General features: G+C 43.7%; 1 protein-coding gene and 1 long non-coding RNA gene across 2 annotated transcripts in view; both read left to right on the top strand.

Annotated features, from left to right (window-relative positions):
* Nucleotides 1-7805: 7805 nt before the first annotated feature.
* On the top strand, nt 7806-16723 carry LOC142362600 (uncharacterized). Its single transcript, XR_012765184.1, has 3 exons — nt 7806-8028; nt 9467-9587; nt 15063-16723. It is a non-coding gene; the product is annotated as an uncharacterized LOC142362600 (long non-coding RNA).
* Nucleotides 16724-19615: 2892 nt separating this feature from the next.
* The window catches only part of TSPAN3 (tetraspanin 3), a 29227-nt gene continuing 25037 nt past the window's right edge, over nt 19616-23805 (top strand). Inside the window, exon 1 of the mRNA XM_075431445.1 lies at nt 19616-19791. Coding sequence (XP_075287560.1) covers nt 19729-19791 — 63 coding nt within the window. The 5' untranslated portion in view covers nt 19616-19728. The remainder of the gene's footprint in view (nt 19792-23805) is intronic.

The raw sequence follows: 23805 nt of genomic DNA, 5'->3' as shown, positions 1-23805 counted from the left end.
TTAAAAACACAAAGCTAAATTACTCCAGAGGTGTCAGTAAATATGCAACACATTTAATAGCCTGACAGCTATTTTGGCTTTTCCAGGCTAATCCCTGTTCACTTCAACAAAGTGCCACGGATTTAGCTAAACAGAATTAGATTATGACATTTGCCAGTGGCAGTCACCACTCTGGAGGGAAAAGATATTCAAAAATAGACTGAAACCTTGTCAAGACATGATAATTACACTAGTTTAACTAAAATCTGTTTGAAATTAGTTGTCAGTGCAAATTCTCTTGTGGGTGTCCCTAAGCGGTCGCAGTCTGGCATTCTCGTTTCAGCTTGTGCCAGACGTGAACACAAGTGAAGCCAACAGATGCCTAGTTTTGGCTGATGCAAGAATGTCTGTGTCAGGTTTTTCACCAACTCAGAAATTCCCCTTACGGTAGATGGGCCCTAAGGATCTATGTTCCTCTACATGATAGACCTTTATTTTCTAGAAAGTCTTCATGCATCACTTGAGCTCTGCAGGCTGCTGTTTTCCCCCAAGTTAGTGAGCTTCTATGCTGCCATACATAGATCACACCATCCTTTGTACCCAGCAGCGGTTTTAACCAGTATCAGAAGCAGCTAGCTCTCAAGGCAAACTGTTTTAAGTTAAATGTTTGGCACAATCTATCCTGCAGAGATAGGCTGTAGTGTCTTTTCAATTCTGAGCTAAGACTCACAGCTCTATGCAGAAAGATACGCATTAAAATACCATGTTGGGCCTTCAAATCCACTTCACTTGGTGCTGCTGCTGTCTCAGAAGACAACACTAGGGCCTGGTGCTTAGCCCATCCACTTGGAAGATGGAGGCAGGCTTCTTGCTATCCAGCACTTTCAAATGAGCACAAAAGTCATAGTCTGGTAGACACAGAGTGAGCCACTGGTAGGGCAGCTTGGGGACTCTGAAGCAGATTTGCGTGTATCAAATCAGAGAACTCAAAATTATGGCTATCAAATGTGCATTTTCTATTAGTATCTCCTGCTCTCATGCCCTTATCTTGCTATTATTAAGGTGTTATTTTGTCACATTGCAGCTGGCAGAGTGAAGACGTGCACAGAGGTGGACAATGGAAGTAACTGACAGTTGTTTAAAGTAAAACCACAAAACTCTCTATTACATCTTACACTCCGGAAGGGGAAGGAATGGGAATGGGGAGGCTTATTGCAGAGGTATGTACCAATGTCTGTTCTTTTGGTGCCACTCCCTGTTCATCATCCAGAAAGCTGCTTTCTTGAGCATGGTGTTTTACAGGTGCTGGGATGTGCCATGTCACTGGTATCACCCAAGGCACATGGCTTTGCACTCCGGGTTGGGAGAGCGCCCGTGCTCCCCTGCACAGCACCATGCTGCTCTTAGAAACAGAACAGCCCCAGGGACAGCACCTGTGTGCAACGAGGCAGGGGGCAGTTACAGATCTAATGTCAGATGCTAGATTTTGCCTGATTTGATTGGAATCTTAATGGTCTAGATTAACTGCAATGAACAGCAGAAGATTAACCTTAAAAAACATGAAATCCTTGCAGTTTATCTGTACAGAAGCAAGCTATTAACTTTGCACCTCTCTACAGTGCAAAAGGACATAAATGTTCTTTTAAAGAAAACGGAGAATTAAATCAAGATAATCAAATTTTCCTGGTGCCTACACGGGCACTAAATTTAAACCAAGTTACTGTTGGAAATGGGCCAGTATTCTACCCCTGTACAGCCACTACCTCAGTCATCAAAAGAAAAGGAACATCCTGTAACCTCCTAACCAGTCATGTAGCTTCTCTTGTCCATAGGAGAAAGACTCCTTCCAAGCTTTTTCCATTTATATTACTGGAAAAAAGGTTTATGCTCTGCTATATTAATAGTCCAGCTTATGCATTTGTGTTCGTATGGGACATGAGGATGTGCTTCGGCTTCAAACAAGAAGGCTGTCAGATGATGTTGTAGGATATTCCGTGAAAAAAATTTTAATGGCATTAGTTATGATTTTTAATACCGTCCACTTCTTCATAAAACCCAGACCAAGAGCTTCACAATCACTGACCCTTTTGCGGCAGTGAGCCACTCAAAGCATTTCCCTGTGGCTCGTGTATCATCACCTTGAAAGCTTCAACATCTCCTTCCAAAGAAACCACAGCACACAGCCCTACTATCTTCATTGCTGTGAGTGAGACATTTTTTGTTTGTATGGTTTTGAGGTGATATGGCTTCAACTGAGGAACTAGGAGTAAAGGTATCAGTATTCTGTAGAAATGTCAGAACATATTTAATGTTCAGCCCATCAGTGCCCTGTTTGCTTGTCCTGAGCAGATACCTCCATGCCTAGAGTCTTGACTGTTGAAAATTCTGGATGTTCGCATTAGACTATTTAGTTCATTTTTTTGTTAGGAATTAGTCTGTGTTTATCCAGCTCAAAATTTCCTTTCCTGTTTTTGTCTGCTTTTTCAAATAATTCAAATCCATCTGGAGTCTTTTACAACTTTCTGCAATTTATGCTAATCTTGAACAGATTTCACGTTGTGATTAATCACTTCTTCCTGCAAATCAGCAATTGGAAACATTGAACTGAGACTAGTTCTTGGACATAGTTGTCTGTCTTCTCTAAAGAATTTGTACTTTTTGTAGAATTTTTGTTCTCTATCCACGATTAAAAGGGGTTTTCTTCTTCTCCACTCACCAAAAGTAAAACAAAAATACAATGTGAGTTTCATACTAATCCTAAAGCACTTTACGAGGAGGGCATAATTCCTGTGTCACAGATTCAGGAACTGATGCACAGCATGGCAAAGGAATGTGTTCAAGGACACAGCAAGCCACGTGGAGGGGAAAAGTATGCAAGAATCCAGGGGCCATTCAACTAAGCCATCTCCTACAGTATTTCTACTTACATGCTATTCACCATTGACTCACAACTGTCCACTACGAGTCGGAGCCTCCATCAATTAAATCTATCACAGAATGATTTTTATAAAATTGCTGCTCTGACATCCATTTCTGCTCCAGTATGCATCTAGACTGAGACTAGTGACCTCTGACAGTTTACCGACCTCTGACAGTTCACCATCCTCTTCTGTCTCCCGGTGCGGTGTCAGTACCTCTGTTTTGCAGGAGAAAACTCTGCCTTGCAGCACCTCTCCTGCTTGGACCAGCTCTGTTCCCAGGCATTGCTGAGCAGCCTTTCTTACAAGGGCATCATGGGGAATGAACCTCATCAACATGAATAGAAGTCCAGTGGTCAATGCCTTGGCACACCATCAGAAATATGTGTATCAGTCTGTGGGTTTCTTAAGTCCCAAATCTGCTATATTATTATGCTGATGAGTTCAAGCAGTCTCTCCTGCAAGCTTTACAGGCCCTTGTGTGATTAGCACATACAGTTCATTAGTCCCCAGAGGAGTGCAGTCTCTTCTGAGATGGTGTAGGATACCTTTCATCACCATATCAGTGTAAAATACACTGAATGCAGGTTCAGTGAGAGTGCTGGGAACTTGGGCAGAGAGTAGTGACATGTTGGAATATGTCAGGACACTGTGTAAGCCTTTTTGCTATTGGGTAACTTGCAAAACAGCAGACTGTCAAGGCTCTTTCTTCTGCTTTAGTCAAAAGGCAGACTCTTTAACAGCTTGGGATGCCTCATACTGTGCTGGGTATCATTCCAATACTGACGTACTGGAAAAATGCCATCTGCTGAGCAACAGACCATGGGCTTCATTCAGCCTGATCACTCAGGCATCAGGAGCAGTCACAAGGGAGGCAAGTAGAAAATAACCAGTCCAAGTCTCCTCTGGAGCTACTGGCTGACCAGAAGGGCTGTCATTACAGCAGTATTGCAAATTTGCCAAGAAGCGATAGTGGACAGTAAACTACCTACTTCAAACGCGTTCCCAAGATGGTATTTGTAAGAAAACATGAGAGGTGCAGCACAGTCACCTCAAAGTAAGTCCCTGTCAGCCTCTGTCAGGCACTGCTAGGTCTGGCAGCCCTACAGCTGGCAGCTCTCAGTCTCCAGAGAACTGGGGACCTTGTGACATAAGTCAGCAGGGACGATCAGAGAACTGGTCAGTGAGCCTGACTGGTGACTTCCCCACGAGCTGGTATGAAGCAATTGCAGAACTGCTCCATGTACAACTTGAATTTAGCTGCGCATCAGAAGTTTTCTTGCCAGCCCTGACTCTTGCCCTGGCCCAGGACTCTGCCAGGTGGTACATTCTTCCCAGATGACACACTGGACAACAAGGAGAGTGGCTTTCCCATAAAAAGGCTACAGGGCAGCCAAATGCTGTCTACCTACAGCCAGAAAGAGAAGGTTGAAAATGATGCAGCCAGAGTTCAGTGGAGCTATGCCAGTTTATACCACTAAGCATCTAACCTATAAATCCCATTAGTAAGTTTAAATAAGTCTGAGAGGAAATTATGTTAGATTTACAGTAGACCTCATTCTTTTTGGACTTCTGCCAATACTCTCACTCCTGGGCTGAGCCTGTCACCCAGGGCTGACACCACTGGCTGTGCATCTTAGAGGCTTGTACCAGTAACAGTCACTGGCAAAAATAACTTTTCATTAATATTTTCTTTAACTTTGTGTGTCTTTGTAAGGGTCTCTTCTTTTCTCTTTTACCTCTTTATCTTTTTTTTGTTCTCCTTTGATTCTTTTCCAAATTTTCCCTGTTAGTTGTTAAATAAATGCCAACACACTGTCTATTTGGTAATCCGATTATCTGCTAATAGCTGCCTAAAGCAGTCAACATTGATTAAAAGAAAGGGTGGCCATTATGTTATTTTTAATACAAATTATTTAGGCCCTGAGGTTGAGATTGAATTAAAGGAGAGATCAAATTAATGAAGGATTGAATTACATTAGAAGCATCTGATTGCTGTATTTACTACATCTCCAAACTGCCAAAAGAAGACAGTGGTATGACTATGAATCTGTTATCCCATGAAAAGGTACAAAGAACAGCTTGTTTTAACCGCATCTGGGAAGTGGGCCTTATCACGGTATAACTAGATAAGTGCTCAAAATCTACAGCAATTTTGAAAGGGGATATAATGCCATAGCAAAAGATTCTACCTGAATATTAGGCACAAGGTCACTGTTAATTTCTTATTTCACACACTGTAGGCTAGATTTCTGAAGCACTGTCTGTTCACCCACACCATCCCACAATTGCTACAATAGAGAATTGGAGACATGGGTGCCCACAATCCCTGAAAGCAACACTGTATGCCACATTTTGGATGCAGGCAAATTTAATACAGTCATCCAGTTATTATGATAGCTTTTTAATAATTTTATCTTTTCCACACTTCCCAAAATGTCTTAATGAGGGGTATGATGTGAAAAGACTTCACCAGTTTCTAATTTGGATGCATTTACTAGTTCTAAATAGCACAGGGAATGAAGATTTCAAGCTCGTTCCCTACAAGGAGCAATCAGTGGGCTCAGGACATTGTCTGGACTGAACGGAGCTCCTTGGTTTTAAAAGTGGTCTTTCTAATCCTACTACTTATCCTACTAATCATCAGCAATCCCATTGCTATTGCCGCCCTGAATCTGACTTCATCACAGAAGTGCTTGTGTCGTACTGAGTTTCAGTCATTTTAGTGAGATTCTAAACTGCTTTTGAGAAATGCTTTAACTGACTTCGATTGATTGTTTATTACCTCCTGATCATAAAAGCTAATTACATAGCTGAGAAGATTGGTTTGTCTTTATTGCCATACTTTCACATAGAAATGTAGAAAATTAAATTTTTTATGATTTCAATGAATTTCCTTTGTACTTTAATCCAGTGAGTGCAAAGAACTTTGATCCAGTGAGTGCAAAGAAAAGATTATTCCTTCCAGTGTGGTTAAATGTGAGAGTCTGCTTTGCAAATGCAATAAGCAAATCAAGAGAAAAATCTTGGCATCCTGAATTTGTGACCTAATTCTATCCTTCACTGCATTTCCGCCTCTCTCCAAAACATCATAAGTTTAAAATAGCTGCCCTTATACAGAACAGTTCTTCTCTACTCAAATAGGTCAGTTAAAGAATAAAGGCCATAACTGCACATAACCCTCTGAAAGGGGGAAAGGAATTCTTGGCCACGAGCTGGCGGGGCTCATTGAGAGGGCTTTAAACTAGGTTCGAAGGGGGAAGGGGATATTGCCCAGCTCACTAGGGATGAGCATAGGCTTGGAGTGCCAAGGCCAGGGGTGAGATTGACAGCCCAGCTCAAGTGTGTTTACACCAATGCACGTAGCATGGGCAATAAACAGGAGGAGCTGGAAGCCATTATACAGCAGGACAGCTACGACTTGGTCGCCATCACAGAAACGTGGTGGGACAACTCGCATGACTGGCATGCTGTCATAGATGGCTACAGACTTTTTAGGAAAGACAGACCAACTATTGCTTATACATAAATCCATTTTAAAGCCTACACTAACATATGCCATGTCTTTCGCTACAAAGAAGTTCTCAAGGGATTAAGCCAACAAAAAATGAATATGAAGATACAAGCTTTCAAATGATGAAATACAGATTTCCGCAATGGTTTAGGGAGCTACTGGCTTCTGTATTTACAATGAAGTTCACCCCTTATCGACTTAAATGTCAGTATAAAGCTGTATTTTAACATTCAGCAAGTTCTCTACCCTTCCAAAATATCCTCACAGCCCCCTTGCAGGCTTCACAGCCATGCAAGCTGACATATCCATCATGCCAGGTTGTTTCACCAGAAAGCAATGGACATTGGACCCTGTGGGAGGGAGATTTTATACAATGCAGTATCATCGGCACATGTGTGATCTCTCATCTTCATCCTTCCCTTACTGCTAAAATAGATACACTTGTCTGCTTCAGCAGAACAGGTCATCAGATAAACTGCCGGCGCTCAACTGTTTCTCACCTTCAATATCGAGTGATTTTGTAATCAGCTCAGTCCACTGTGCCAAGTTATAAGAAACTGTTTTCTAATGAATTAAGAAAGCTGCTTCACGAAAAAAAATGAAATGAGCCTTAGCAACAGCATTTCATTCCTGCAGCATTTTTATGATTACTCCTGGAGGAAGAACTTCATATGCTGTATCTAGACATAGACAGGTGATGTTTTTGCTAAGTCCATGGGCTATTCTACTGAAACAAATGAGATATATTCAGTGGTAAGGAAATTCATGTGATTCAGAGATCCACAGCTGCTGAGGTGATTGCCTGATATGTGTGGGATATAGAGCATTTAAGAGTTAAAAACATGATATTCCAGTCAATTACCTTGGGTTTAAGGTGAAATAGAACTGTACTGAAATCAATGGTACTACAGTGTAATGCATTTGAGAATTAAGCTCCGAATCTTTTTACTTGCTCTTTGCTTACAAGAAAATGAAAACCTCTTGGAGTCCTAACTGTTTCTGTTACAAGACTGCTCAAAATCCATGTATCCACAAACAGTTAAGGCACCCAAGGATGACGCTTACAAATGGATCACCCAGTTCATTGGTTTTGTGGAAGTAAACACCAACAACCACCACCCTACACCATCCACACCCTACCAATCTAGAGAGCTTTCTCCTGTGTTTGTTCTGTAGCAAAGTGAATGTGGCATTATATGGGACAGCTGCAAAATAGAGCACAAACTGCAACAGTGGGCAGCAGAAGTGAAAGGCACAGACTGAACTGCTGTCTCAGCCAGGCAGGAAGATAGGCAGCCAAGAAAGGCTAAGTGCCAGATGATCGATGTGCTAGCTGACTACTACCAAGACTGGGACTATAAACACTGAGCTTTTCCTGTGGAGCCCTTCATGGATAAAGGGAAGGCATGCCTATATAGTAAGACATGAGGAGAAGACCCCAAGCACCAGCAAATCCTCCTGCTCATCTGCACAAAGAACAACGATAACAGCCAAAGCCTGGAAATAGGAATGAAAGCGCATTTCTGCATTTGTGAGGAAGTTGTATCTGGCAGTGAGAAAATAAGGAGCAGCTCTGCTGGGGGATGTCGACTGACTCACTGTCTGCGCTGTGGCAAGGTACATAAATCCCTGCTTCGGGATCCTGCTGTGCAGAAGTCACCAGATGGTGCTGTACATACAGACTTGGAAGTTCTTTATCTTAATGTGGGAACATGCATGGTCTTTGAGGAAATACATTGTTCTTGTTATTTTTGTGAAGCCTTTCCTTTAAAGTTTAATTTGCATCTTACTCTTTCCATCTCAAATCACGTTTTCCTTACACTGTTTATTCAGAATGGTCTCGGTGTTGAGATTTTTGAAAAGCAATTTACAAGTGTGACATTTGCAGCCAGGTCTGCAGAAAGTATGGAAAATATGGGAGAAATGCATAAGCTGCACTAAGAAAATATTCAGTCATACAATCTTTATATCACTTTTTTTCCCTGCAATGGGAAATACATATGCAAAGCCTGAAAAACTTCTGCCTCACAGTGGATACGTGACATCCATCCATAAAACTGGTACCACGTAATAAAAGAAATCTTCTGCGGGTGTGGTGAGGATTAATAATACTAGTAACGTACTTAGGCTTTTTAGACTAAAATAACTACAAAATAGCATAGCATTCTTATCTGTTATTAATATAATGCCAATTGTATCTATCTCCTACTCGTCTTCCCTCTGAAATGCTATAAACACCCTGCTTCAACTAGTCAATAATTTTAAGAAAATCACCACAAACATTCAGAATATGGATTCCTCTTTTTGTCCTTCATCACCCTCTAAAAAAGGAATCATCTCATTAAAATATACATGAGAAGTCACACGCACTACGGCTTTGTCCATCAGGTGAACAGAGGTTTATTAGAGCACGGACGTGACCATCCCCTTGAAATTCCGAGCCATCTGCAGTAGATGTCAGCCAGCAGCATGCTGAGGGGTGAGGGACCCTCAGGGGAGAGCCCCAGAGCTGCTAACACACACTCTGCGTGGGCAATGATACAGGTTTTATCTTCTACCCGTTGCCCACTAAACTCATTTATTTTGTTCCTTGCAGAGAACAAAGCCACGTCAGACTTTCACAGTGTTGCACTTAACCAGTGTGTAACATGGTAAAAATATAGTAGCACTTTAAAGTAACTTGTCCTTTTCATAAAATTTATAATTATTTGAATCATTTATTTCCCCAAATGAAGGCTATCACTATTAGGTCTCTCTGTGTAAATCAAGAAGGCCATTAAAAATAGTTTCAGGAGGAGAGCAATTTGTTATGAAATGAAGGTCAATCTCATTAGATCGCTCTAGCAGGTACCCTAATAACATCCTGGCAGCAACGAGGTATCTCATTACAGCAGTTGTATTTTGTTTGAAATATTAGGTCATCATTAAGTGAGCACTAAAATACACAGAATATTGGGTGACATATATTATTCTCCTGAAAAACTGGTCTGCACAGAGGTGCTAAAACAATGATGAGGGTACTACACAAAGCTTAACTTTCTTTTTTTTTTCATAGCTGGATTCCCCTACTTGATACCAGTTTGTTTTGTTGCTGCTTCTGGATACTGAGACACAGTTGGCTTACTGGAATTATACAGAGTGCTGATTTCAGACTGCGACTCAGCAAACTACAACTGGTAAGGAAGATGTTTAATTTTCCTTGTAACAGTTGAGGAGGACTAAGTATCTGCCAGCTGGGAAACACCAAAATTTAGAAGGGAAGAGAGACATTTACAGAGTACAGAAGTAAACATTGCTTTTATAAATACAAGAGGAGGAGTTACTTTCCCTTTAATTATCCCTCCCATCTGGAAAGTACCTAGTGCTTTTTTCCAGACCTTTCACTCTACTGGAACTGCAGCTGAATATATGGATGTGTTTAAACGCTTCTCTGGAGCTATGTCACAGTACTTAACACCTGGCAGAATTATGCTGAGCATCTGCTCCAAGCCAGTTGATAGTAACTGAAAAGATAATCACCCTGACAATTCCTAATGGGACAGGCAGAATATCCATGTGAGGGAGCTCAACAGTTACAGTACAAGCCCTGCTTTCCAGAAGTTCCAGACCTCCTAGGTATCAACTAAAGACTCATAATACACCTGTGAGGTACACCAGCAGACTTGGGAAATTGTGAGGAAATAAGAAAAAGAGGTCACATGATTTTCCTAGTACCATGAAGGCCTTTGACACGGACCCCACAACATCCTTCTCTCTAAATTGGAGAGATGTGGATTTGATGGGTCGACTGTTCAGCAGATGAGGAATTGGTTGGATGTTCACATCCAGAGCGTAGTGGTCATCTGCTCAATGTCCAGATTAAGATCAGCGACATGTGGTGAACCTCTCTAGTTGGAGGCTGGTAACTAGTGGTGTCCCCCAGGGGTCAGTACTGGGCCCAGCTTTGTTTAACTTCTTCATCAACGACCTGGATGAAGAGTTAGAATGTACCCTCAGCAAGTTTGCTGATGACACCAAACTGGGAGGTGTGGTAGATACACCGGAAGGCTGTGCTGCCATTCAGCATGACCTGGATAGGCTGGAAAGCTGGGCAGAGAGGAACCTGATGAGGTTCAACAAGGGCAAGTGCAGGGTCCTGCACCTGGGGAGGAACAACCTCATGCATCAGTACAGGCTTGGGGTGGACCTGCTGGAGAGCAGCTCTGCGGAGAGGGACCTGGGTGTCCTGGTGGACGACAGGTTAACCATGAGCCAGCAGTGTGCCCTGGCTGCCAAGAAAGCCAATGGGATCCTGGGGTGCATCAAGAAGAGTGTGGCCAGCAGGACGAGGGAGGTTCTCCTTCCCCTCTACACTGCCCTAGTGAGGCCTGATCTGGAGCACTCTGTCCAGCTCTGGGCTCCTCAGTTCAAGAAAGATGAGGAGTTACTGGAGAGAGTCCAGTGGAGGGCTACGAGGATGGTGAGGGGACTGGAACATCTCTCCTACGAGGAGAGGCTGAGGGAGCTGGGCTTGTTCAGCCTGGAGAAGAGAAGGCTGAGAGGGGACCTTCAAAATGCCTCTAAATATCTGCAGGGTGGGCGTCAGGAGGACGGAGTCAGACTCTTTTCAGTGGTGCCCAGCGACAGGACAAGGGGCAATGGGCACAAACTGAGGCACAGGAAGTTCCGTCTGAACATGAGGAAGAACTTCTTCCCTCTGAGGGTGATGGAGCACTGGAACAGGCTGCCCAGGGAGGTTGTGGAGTCTCCTTCTCTGGAGATATTCAAGACCCGCCTGGACAAGGTCCTGTGCAGCCTGCTGTAGGTGACCCTGCTTCGGCAGGAGGGTTGGACTAGATGACCCACAGAGGTCCCTTCCAACCCCTACCATTCTGTGATTCTGTGATTCTGTGTGATTCTGTATTGGGATCAGGACTGTTTAATATCTTCATCAATGATATAGACAGCATGACTGAGTGCACCCTCAGCAAGTCTGCAGATGAAACCAAGCTGAGTGGTGTGGCTGACATGCCTGAAGGATGGGATGCCATCCAGAGGGACTTGGACAAGCTCAAGCAGTGAGCCCCTGTAAACCTCATGAGGTTCAACAAGGCCAAGTGCAAGGTCCTGCAGCTGGGTTGGGGCAACCCCTCGTATCAATACAGGCTGGGGGATGAAGGAATTGAGAGCAGCCCTGCTGAGAAGGACTTGGGATTACTGGTGGATCAAAAGTTCAACGTGAGCCAGCAATGTGTGCTCACAGTCCAGCAGGCCAACCGTATCCTGGGCTGCATCAAAAGCAGCATGGCCAGCAGGTTAAGGGAGGAGATTCTGCCCCTCTGCTCTGGTGAGACCTCACCTGGAGTCCTGCACCCAGCTCAGGAGCCCGCAGCACAGGACAGACATGGACCTGTTGGAGTGGGGCCAGAGGAGGCCACAGCAATGATCCGAGGGCTGGAACCCCTCTGCTGTGACAAAAGGCCAAGAGAGCTGGGGCTGTTCAGCCTGTAGAAGAGAAGGCTTCAGGGGCACCTTATTGTGGCCTTTCAGTACTTAAAGGGGGCTTATAAGAAAGATGGGGACAGGCTTTTTAGCAGGGCCTTTTGCAATAGGAAAAGGGGTAATGGTTTTAAACCAAAAGGGGGTAGATTTAGACTGGATATAAGGAAGAATTTTTTTACAATGAGGGTGGTGAAACACTGGACCACATTGCCCAGAGAGGTGGTAGACGTCCCATCCCTATAAACATTCAAGGTCAGGTTGGATGGGGCTCTGAGCAACCTGATCTAGTTGAAGATGTCCCTGCTCATTGCAGGGGATTTGGACTAGGTGACCTTTAAAGGTCCCTTCCAACCCAAACTGTTCTATGATTCTATGATAAGTCTACAACACAACACTTCCAGTTGTGCTAGCACCTGACCTTACAGGTACAGCCTGGTAGAGAACTGGGTATGTGGTCCTGAGGCAGGTGATGTTGGGAAGCCTGGACCAAAAACTGTCAGTCCAGGCAAGGTTCTCCATCCATGGAGTCTGTGCTTTAACTGCAACACCCTGTTTCCTCTCAGTATAATAGCGTTAACCATTAGTAAACTGCAAAGTTCATTGTTAAAAGGTGTGTGTACAGACAGGTGTGTGTACAGACACAGATGCTAAATCTTAGGGCAGCTCATAGCAGCTACAGAAGGCACCAAGACAACAGTTTGGTAGTGCTGTTTTGCAGAAGCAAAGGTTGCCCTGCTAACTGGTTTGCAACTATACCTTGTTTTTTAGGGAGTCTGGGGGTTTTTTTTGAAAAATATTTATCAATTTTCCAAACAGGATAGAGAAATAGCTGTTACAAGAATGAAATATTTTGATGATATTTTCTTTAAAAGCACTTCAGCTGCAGATAATGTAATGAACTCTGAGAACGGTACTCAGCATCTGAGACAGGGAGGGTCCACACCACCTTACAGAGACACTCCAAGTCCCCATGTCCCCCCAAGCCATGCTACCACATAACCAAAATGAAATCATACACATTGTGTAATGGGGACACAGGGACATGCATGTTGGACCATGTGCCTATGCAGTGCTTGTACAGGCCAAATGAAGCCTATTTATTTGATTTGTCTTTCTGCCTATCACTGACTTACTGTCTTATCTTTACATCAGTTTTAACATCTTCTGCTTTCTTTGTGAAACATTGTCTTGGTAGGTAAAACAAACTTCAATAGCTAGAGTGAAAGTTGTGAAATGGCTTGAAGTGGATGCTGTGAAAGGGAAGAGGCAATACAGACATACAGAATATGCACAAGGAACAGGCATGGCACAGTAGAAAGATCACAAAAGATTACAGAGTTGACCTTAACAGCTGAATTCTGAACAAAAAACAAACAGCAAGTGATGATGGTTTATACAGTATCCGTTTACAGCATGTTAAATTCATACTAGTGGAAATGGTTTGAAAGACTGCTTGCCTTTCATCGTTCTTGGGAGACATGTGGCTTTAGTTTATAGTAATAACTGCACTGGAAATCTGTAAGAAATCATGCACGCCTCTGGCTGAGAGCTGCAGGGAACAGTAACAGTTTAGATTCAGGAGAGCTTATGTGGCCAAACACCTAAGCTGCTCGTTTAGGGTCCTCTGCATTTAACGGATTGAGAGATGTCCCTCCAGGATGTGATCCATTTCATCTTAAACACCTTCTTTAGGATGGGATGAACCATCCTTTCACTTTCCATTGATTACAGAAGCAACCTGGAGAGGTAGCTTACATTGCCATTCAAGACTAGACAGAAACTGGTGAATATCACGTAATGTGAAACATATTCCAGGTTCTTGGAGGGTGAAGTCAGAGGAGCATTTCTGCTGAAGGCAAATAAACAACCCACGCTTGTCCACTGTTCATTTCTGCCTGTGCATGGCCCTGACAGATGGGTTGGTGCACGTTCTCTTGGGGACCATCCAGTGAACAGAGCAGAGAAAAATCCAGGTTAAAACTACAACTTTTTTTTTCCCTGAGTTATTTTGTACCATAATCTGCTCCCTTCTCTTGGTCTCCATGGTTACACAAATACTTATACTGGTACCTTTGTTACTGCCATGTGAAGAAGGCTTAGGGAGAATGGAGAAACCAGCAGAAAGCTGCTGAAGCTGACACCACTGCAGCAAGGGAAATCTCATCAAACTATGCTCTGAGATTTCACAAACCTTTTCTTTACCACAGGTCTGATTTAAGAAGTTCCCATCCCACAGCCACTTCTTCAGTAGTGCCCAGCTGTTTGTGAATAAAAAAGCATCACCCTCTCTTCAAATAGTTGCACTGGCCCAGCTGGAAAGGGAGTGGGGCAGTGCAGGGACAGGAGTGTATGCCTGCAGGTGTGGAGACAGAAGGGCTTTGTTAGCAGGCTCAGCTGCCAAAAGAAAAGTAATGTTACAATGAAGCCATTTTCCAGGATATAGATCCTGAAAAATGAGCCTACTGGAGCTGGCAGATAGCTCCCACAGAAAATGTAATGACGGGGGAGTGCGAAGGGAGAAGGTGCTATTTGTAGTTTGGTGTAAAAGACTCCAAAGAACAGAATGGATAGTGCCATGATTTCTCCCTTTTTCTCAGAGCGTGAAATGAATAACTACACAGATTCAGTTGCTCTCCAGCATCAGAGTAGACTTTGAGGCCAACCTACATCTACTTCCTAATAAAAATAATGTTAATGTACCTCTGGGGAAGCTGCCAATAGCAGTGACATGTTTCTAAACAGAATTTTTTTCATATCTTGCTTTTTGAACTATTATATCAGTCCTTTGGATCTATATGCAGAATTGTTTCTAGATTCTATCATCAGGCTTTTAGCTTCAAACTGTTTTTCTGTGATGCTTCTCAAATCTGAAAGGTCTGCCTCCAGCATGCCAACATTTACCATGACACCACAATAACTAATATCAAAAGTGTGCTAGAGTAAATCAAATTGCAGCACACAAACATCCTGCATGCCATCCAATGTATTTGAATAAGGATATATTATTACATCATCAGTTCATGAAAATTGTGTTTAAATGCAGTATATATGTGTGTATACATGTCTTCATTATTGAAAAATTTATTTCATGTAAGTTGTTCCATGATAGAGAGATGCTATTAAGAAAAGATAATAAACAAATCTCAACCTTTTTTTTCCCCCTCCCTCAGCTGTGAATGGTGCTCCTGGTTCCTTCTGCATCCCTTCCATGGCAATAAAATGGACCTTGTTTCCAACATTCGATCATTACCTGAAAGTTCACAGTGTACAAGTCCATCAAAAAGTGAAGAAATGCATGGAATGACACCTATGAGATCTTTTACTGCCAGTGAAGCGCAATGCATGGATTGCAAGACATGACTGGCATTCCTGGGAACTACAAAATCAGATGGATGGCAGTCAAAGTGGTAAGACATCTCTCCTGCTCCAGAACACATGAAAGACTGAGTATCACCATTGCTGCCCTCCCTACTTAACACTGACAGTCCCAGTTCCCACTTCTGCTTACTAGTTTACAATACTCTGACAGATGGATGCTCTGGTTTGCTAACTGTCGTTCCAAAGGATGAACGAAAAGACTAGTTAGGAAAATATTTGTCAGGTAATCAGTCATTTGCACTATGCATCCTTCAATGTTCATGGGCCTTTCCAGGCTATTACATACGTCAAAGGATTGAAGAAGCTTATGATTACCTCTTCAGGAACTGGTGAAAACCATGAGCTTCTTCTTTACTACCTAATTCAATCAAATAGAGTTAAATCATTTCTATTACATTTACTACATCGTTTGTCCCAAAAGCAAGAACACAGTTTTACTTTTCTAATGCATGCCTGCAAATGGAAATGGATCACTGCTGTGGAATTGTCTGCAGGCCTGTCTAGATGAGCAATTTATAACAGTCTAGATTCAACTGCATCAATGCAAAGTGCCTGCAGAACTTAACTCCCCGTGATTACATAAAAAAGTTGAATCAGGCATAATTAAACTGAAGTGCAAACTACATCATAATTGTATCTGCTTGCACACTTGCCTCTGCACTTCCAGGTCTGCCCACAACTTCTCGAGACACTTACCTTAACCAGCCATTCAGCCAATCTGTGCTGTCTGTGCCATGATGGTGTCTTAGATTACATCACGGAATCATGGAAAGTTTGGGTTGGAAGGGACCTTTAAAGGTCACCTAGTCCAAATCCCCTGCAATGAGCAGGGACATCTTCAACTAGATCAGGTTGCTCAGAGCCCCATCCAACCTGACCTTGAATGTTTATAGGGATGGGGACATCTACCACCTCTCTGGGCAATGTGATCCAGTGTTTCACCACCCTCATTGTAAAAAAATTCTTCCTTATATCCAGTCTAAATCTACCCCCTTTTGGTTTAAAACCATTACCCCTTTTCCTATTGCAAAAGGCCCTGCTAAAAAGCCTGTCCCCATCTTTCTTATAAGCCCCCTTTAAGTACTGAAAGGCCACAATAAGGTGCCCCTGAAGCCTTCTCTTCTACAGGCCGAACAGCCCCAGCTCTCTTGGCCTTTTGTCACAGCAGAGGGGTTCCAGCCCTCGGATCATTGCTGTGGCCTCCTCTGGCCCCACTCCAATAGGTCCATGTCTGTCCTGTGCTGCGGGCTCCCGAGCTGGACACAGGACTCCAGGTGAAGTCTCACCAGAGCGGAGCAGAGATGCTAGAGATTGAGCCTCTGCGAGTTTACAAATTATACAGTGAATATCTTGCTAGCACACTTGCATTCTGCATTTGAGAACTTTGGGCCACTCTTGCCCTGCATCCATCCTTAGTCTTTGATGCTCTCACTCTCTCAAAATAAGTGGAAGTGCAGGATATCCTTGTATACATTTCTGGTACACATCTGTGAAAATATTGCTATGATCGTATCACAAGCTGAATGTTGTGAAATGCTGAATAAACATTCTTTGAAGAATTTCAAAGAGGCTTAAACTCTATTAAAGACAAAAGCACATCTCAGCAGTCAAGCTACCTGTCCACATCAAGAAAGGTGGAGAAGATCTAAGCAGCAAAGCTGTGCTGGAGATAGTTCAGTCCAATTCAATTGAGCCAGCTATTAAAATTGCAGCCAGTTTTCAAACTACTTGTTACAACCTGCTTCCAGCATGCCTTGCTCTCCACTCTCCTGGGAACTGTATTGCCTATCCTCAGTTCAGCAAGCTGTCCCTCCTCCTCTACCCGTGCAGGCAGAGAGCTAGAATTTCCCGGCTATGTTCCCATGTAGGGAGGAGGGGCAATTTCTGACAGCATCTTACTACTCATCATGTCTTTCCGCTAAATGTCACTTGACTAGCATGCCATGCTTGGTATGAGATGCCACCACAGGCCCACACTTCATACCAGAGAGATTCTGTGGATCTGAAGTCATAGAGACTGGTGATACCCAAAAGTTATCCAGAGAACGTGTTATCCAAAGAACTAAGAGTATTTCATTGCAAAAGAGCCTGACAAAAACCCTGACGAAGACCCCATACTGGCACCCACTATCAGCCAGCTTTCTACACGAGAGCAGTGAGACAGCACTGCAAAGAAGAATGCCAGGCACTGTTACATTTACTTTTCTTCATAAGCATACTTAGAGGAACACTTGGCATTTATCTTTCTCTTGGTGCTTAGCATTGCCCTCTCATGCAATGTGAGTCCAGCCCACATAATCCCTCTGCCCATTCAAAAGACTGACTGCAGTCTCTCCGTTCCTCCTCTCCCCAGCGCCCTTTGCCATGCTCTCCGTAAGCCCCATTTGTTCCCTGCACATATAAAGCTGCAGCTCCATCACAGGCCCTCGCGTAACAGCACTTGTCTCCTTACCAAGCATGAAGTCCTAGCCCTTTCTTGCATCCTTTTCATCATTCTCAGTTGTCAAAGCTAGATGCAAAAAAGGAACGCAAGTGTGTTTACTTACCACCAGTTCCTATGAATCTGAACTAAAATATAAACTATGTTGTGAAAGTAGAAAAAATTAATACAGAAAATCAGAGCTGTTTGTTAAGTTCAACACTGAAATTGCATAACAGCATTGTTGTATTAAAATCTTTCTAAGAGTTTGCTTTTCCTCTACCAACTCTTAATGGCATTTTTGATAGTATAATCTATATATGCTTTTAAAAGTACCATATGTCACAGAATCATAATATATAAAGCACAGAGAGCACATTAAAAAGCAGAAATCATACACTAAATGCCATAAATTCAATGCAAAACCATATTAATAGTGCAACCAACTTTGAGCATATCTTCTGGGTATATAAATTAATTTTTAGTGACAGAAAATGCTCTGATAAGGCTTGCAAGATTGAGAAGCTTCATCCGTTAGCATATAAAGAGTTGAAAAGAAAGCCAAAAAAAGACTTCTTATCTCCATGGTATCCAGGAACTGATTCTGGATACAACATCCCAAAACTGTAGGAGGGGAAAAAACTAACTTTGCTGCCATGGAAACAGAACATGGAATATAACTAAGTGTTACTTGTCTGCCTTTACAAGACTGATCCCTAAAATGTTAAGGCTCTCTGTAATGTGGGTAATGTTGTTTCCACTCACGAACTAAATCAGCTAGAAAAGGAACAAGGAGAAGCTATTGAGCGAGCTCACCAAGCAGGGGAGAGCAGCTCAGGAACGACAGGTATTTCTAGGAAAAGTGGAGGATTAGAGAGGAGAACAAGAACAAAAGAAAGATCAAGAAGGAAGATACCAAGATGCCAGAACAAATAGAGGAGGAGGGGTTTGGTTTGACTAGTGAGACAGCAAACAAGGCCTTCAGTGAAGGGCTAGAACCTCGCCCTAGGAAAGAGAACCTTACGAATCAATAGGGCAGCAAATACTGGCTGGGTGTTACCTTGGCCTCAGTCCCTGAGCACACACGCAGTCTCAACAAAAGTGCAGCTGATGGAAACCATGCACATCTTCTTGTAATTTCTTAAGTTACTTTTCCTTTGTTCTTCACTGGCAAATCCTACCCTCTATGGATGCATCCAGAATGTTCTACCAATTACCAACGCTTGCACTTGCCTCATTGTTTGTTGGGTTGTGCAACAAGAGCCATGCCCATTTGCTTCACTGGAAGCATTCCTTCTCGCTAGAGAAATGTCCTGATTGTAAAATGCATGGCATTGCCCTCATTAAGCATTTGCTCTCCCTGCCTGCCATGCCTGGTGCACAGATCACGTAGTCACTGGGAGCCAGGTTCAGTTTCTCCTTTAAAATCCGTAAGTGTACCCAGAGATCTCCTCACAGTCCAGCACCGTGCACCTTTATACCCTTTGCTGGTGGCAGGTTAGCAAGGCAACCCGGCCAGCGAGATCCTCATTGCGGCCATTGAGGGACAGACGCCTCGTAGGTGGCTGCTCTTTTGCGGATTTGCCTCAGCTCTTGCCGCCAGAACTCCTGCCCGACACCACCCTTCAGCCTCCTGAAGGCAGAGAGTCCTGCCACCACACCACTCCTCCAACAGCCATTCAGCGCTGCTTCTCATTCCCTCATGATCTAAACCACGGAGAGCTGTGGTTAGGTGCGGTGCGGGGGATCTCCGAGGACGGAGCGCTGACCGCTCCAGGCGAAGCGCGTCCCGCTCCTGAGGAAGGGAGGGGAAGTCCTCGAGCGCCGCGGTCCCTTTAAGGGGGAGAGGTTCGCCATCTTAGGTTCCTCCGCCCCCTCCCGTCACGTGACGCCAGCGGCCGCCATCTTAGGCTCCCCGCGCCGCCGCATCGGTCGGTGTGGGTCACGTGGGGCTGGGGCCGGTGTTGGAGGGAGCTGCGCGGAGCGGAGCGGAGCGGAGCTGCGCGGCCGGGGTCTGAGGGGCGGCAGCGGCCGGCACGATGGGGCAGTGCGGCATCACCTCCTCCAAAACCGTTCTCGTCTTCCTCAACCTCATCTTCTGGGTGAGCCCCGGGGGCGGCTGGGGAAGGTCGGGGTCTCCGGGCGCGGGGCTGCCTCTCCCTCAGCCGCGCGGGGAGGGGAGGGCCCGGGCAGGCCGCGGCGTGGAGCCCGGCCCTGAGGGAGCAGCGGCCCCGGGCCGGGCCGCCTCGCCGCTGTCTGCTCCTCGCTCACGTACGGCAGCAGGTGGGAGCCACACCGCGCCGCGTCGCCGGTTCGGTTTGTGTTTAAAGGCTTTCTGTTTAACAGGCGCCTTGTGCCCCTTCGCGGGGCCCCGTGCTTTGGCGGTGGGTGCAGTCCCTTCCCTCCCAGTTCACACACACACCCCACACCCCCAAAGTTGGGAGGTGGGTGAAGCTAGATCTGTTGCCTTAATAGCCTGGCAATAAAGATTTAATGAGCATTGGAGAACTTGAGGTAGAGACGCTTGTGTAATCGAATACAGCTTGAGTTGCGTTATTGAGGTTTTCAGGTCTCTACCAGTTTAGTTTTTGTAGAGCTGTTAATGGCTATCTAGCTTTTGGCCACCTGCTTTAAGGAAATCTTTCTGAAATACTTAGTGGTAAGTATAGAACCCTGTTTTCTTCCTCATATTTTTAATACAAGGTTAGGATATTTATAACTTAATAGCCTAAAAGCAAGTCTTATGTTTCGCTTCTTCCAGTAACCACATTTGCATCGTAGTAGTCATGCATTGCTTAAACCTGCCACAACTACAGTCCTGCTGACAGTAAGACAAAAGCTTGCCAGGGCTGGTGGAGCAGTAGGTTGCTGTGAGCGACCTTTCTCAGAGTGGACGTACAGGCTGTATCTTGGCGGTATATTCACTGTAACACTTGGCCTGTCAGAACAACATAATTTTAAATAAGTGACATCAAATTCAAGAATGCTCTGTAGAGTTTAGGAATTTCTTTTCTACATTTCATTACCACATTTCTCATCCTTTAATCCCAGCTCCAGGAACAGAAGATCTGTTGTTCCAGCTCTTCAAAGATTTCAGCTTTGAAAAAGTAATAGTGGGTAACAAGATATTAGAACATAAAAATGTGGCAATATATAGCTACATCATTTAATATTGAAAGCCTTATGAAATCTAACAAGTGTTGCAGGATAAATGTCTAAATTTTTTCAACGGAATACCTCTCGTGAGTGCCTATAAATGAGTTGTGGTCAGGGAAGTAGCATATCTGTGCAGTCTCACCAGTATTTGCATATACAGCTGTTCAGAGAGAAGGCCAGTAAATGCGAGGCATAGCCGACTTTAAGTGGTGCATTCTGGGAGTCTCTAATTTTGACTGAGGTGTATAGGCTCCGTTCTTTATCTTTGGACTATGAGGTAGCTACATCAACCTTTTAGTACAGCTGTTTGTTTGGAATCTGCTTTGCTGGGTGTGGCTTTTTATTGCATGCATAGTTGCAAATGGCATTAAAAAAGGTAGTTGACAACTGCTACGTCATACTTAAAGTTTTTGACTGGACATGTTGTGAGTTGCATTCTTGATGGCATCTTGAAGTAGACTTTTTTTCTTCATTTGGTGATACGAATTAGGCTTCGTTTTGAATAAACGAGCACAAATTCTGTATGCGGTTTCTCCCACACTGCAAAAGCTTAGTGATAGTTTTCATATCTTATGTATTTGAAAGGTATTGTTTATTTGCTGCCTTTAGTAACTTATTTGCCTGTTAAAATTTGCAGTTATTCAGCTTAAACAGTGTGGGTACAAAGATATTTTGTGTAATGCTGAATCCAGCACTTTACAAGTTTGTTAACTACTTCTTTTGAGACAACCTTGAATTAATTTAAAATGGACAGATTTTATTTAGATAGGATGTACTTCATGTCAAATTAAAATGTCACTAGTCTTGTATTCTGTGTGCTGATAGCTTTTTGGCAGATAGGTAATTGGGTTGCTTGTGCTGGAACAACCTTACTGCTCGTCAGCTGCATGTTGAATGAGGCAGGCTTTCTCAAAGTGAGAATTACAAAAATCAGTGTTTTTCCTCTCTTTAGCAAGCTATAGCCTAAAAACAGGAAATCTACATACTTTCTGCAAGAGTAGTACATATTTATTTTTAATAAATAGTATTTATTCATTTATTATTTCTCAGAAGAGAACGAATAATTCCAGGTCTTGATCTAGCATGTTTACTTGTTGACTGAGCTGTGTATGTTAACATTTGGTGCCTATCTAGTTGACAGTGTAATTGATTCTGTGCTGTTACAGAAGTCTTTTGCTTGTCATTCATATGTAGTTCCCATTTTGGTAATTAGATTATGCAGAGTTCTACTGAAACTTGACAATAGATAACTGCCTACGATTGCTTAAATAACTATGAAACCTACTTTAATTGTTTTTATAAATGTAATGTGTCTCTATAAGGTATAATATGTGAATCTTAGGTATTATGATCATCATCTTTATGGTCATCTGTAGTAATAGCAAGTTGCTTCTGCATCTGTGACTGCTGACTTTAATAACCCAAACTCCGCTCAGTTTGCCAGTGATTCTACGAGTTCATCTCCTTTGGAAGTCTTGTGCTACTTATTAAATTCTCTAGCTGGCAGTGTAAAAAAAGTTATCTTGTTTCTGAATAGTCTTGTTGAAAACCTTTCTCGCATCCTGTTAGATTCTTATATTAACTGTACATTCCTACATGTTAATAACTACTACAGGATTTTTATTTTTTTTAAGTGGAAATGGGCTGCAGAAACTATCTTCCTCTCACAGCAGGACAGGTGCTAATATACCATACGGAAAGCTGGATGGGCTTTATGCACACTTCCAAGTTTTTGGTGTGGTACTTCGACAGTTTAGCTGACTTGTATTTGCAGGGGTGCCAAATATTGACTACATCTACTGTAGACACACATACTGCCTTTAAAACCTAAATATTACAGGAAAACAGCAACACGAGTAGTAGTCATCAAGACTAGCATGATGTACATCTTGCATGAAACACTTGCTTTGAATTTTGGATAATTTGGCAAAGAGTCCTTAGGCTCAAAGGTACTTTACAAAGAAATGCTTTGGTAAGCATCAGTTAAAGCTTGCCCTTAGAAAGATCAGAGGAACACCAATCAGATTAATATGTTTCTTAGTCGGGGTTTTTTGTTATGAATTAGTTTTGGAGTAGATATGATGGATGGTGAAGGAAAAGTAATGCTTCAGTTGATGTTCATGTTGTCTGAGGTTTGCACAAGATCTGTTTGGTCAACAAAAGCTTGCGGAGCTCATTGACAGGGCTTTAAACTCGAGGTGAAGGGGGAAGGGGAACCTATCAGGCTTGCCAGCGACAGGCTAGGGGAGGATACACAATGGTTAGAGGGATGGGGGGCTAGTAGGAGCCCTCAACCCGTTGCCCAGCAGCGGGTGAGGGACACTGCAGCAATGTGGAAGTCTTGCCGAGGGGAGCTGGAGGCGCCTGAGGTATCAGGTGCCAACAAGAAAATACCCATGAAGCACCTCAAGGGAAAAAAGGAGTGCTCTGCTATGAAGGTAACAAGGCCGACAGCTCAGATGAAATGCCTCTATACAAACGCACGCAGCATGGGAAACAAACAGGAGGAGTTGGAAGCAGTCGTGCTGCTGGAAAGCTACGACCTGATTGCCATCACGGAAACTTGATGGGATGAATCCCACAACTGGAATGTGGCTCTTGATGGCTACAGGCTGTTCAGAAGGGACAGGCGAGGAAGGAGGGGCGGGGGCGTTGCCCTTTACATCAAGAAAACACTACAGAGTGAAGAGCTGTCCCTGAAGAATAGCCACGAGCAGGTCGAAAGCTTATGGGTAAGAATCGGAGAGAGAGAGGCAACAAAGGGAACCTAGTGGTTGGTGTCTACTACAGGCCGCCAGATCAAGAGGAGCTGATATACGAAGCGTTCTTCCTCCAACTCCAGGAGGCTTCGCGCTCGCAGGCTCTCGTCCTACTGGGGGACTTCAACCACCCTGACATCTGCTGGAAAAGCAACACGGCAAGCTGTAGGCAATCCAGCAGGTTCCTAGAATGCATTGAAG

This window comes from Opisthocomus hoazin, chromosome 10 (assembly GCF_030867145.1).
Source record: "Opisthocomus hoazin isolate bOpiHoa1 chromosome 10, bOpiHoa1.hap1, whole genome shotgun sequence".
In the NCBI taxonomy this organism is placed as follows: Eukaryota; Metazoa; Chordata; class Aves; order Opisthocomiformes; family Opisthocomidae; genus Opisthocomus; species Opisthocomus hoazin.
This window is presented reverse-complemented; position numbering and strand designations above follow the sequence as displayed.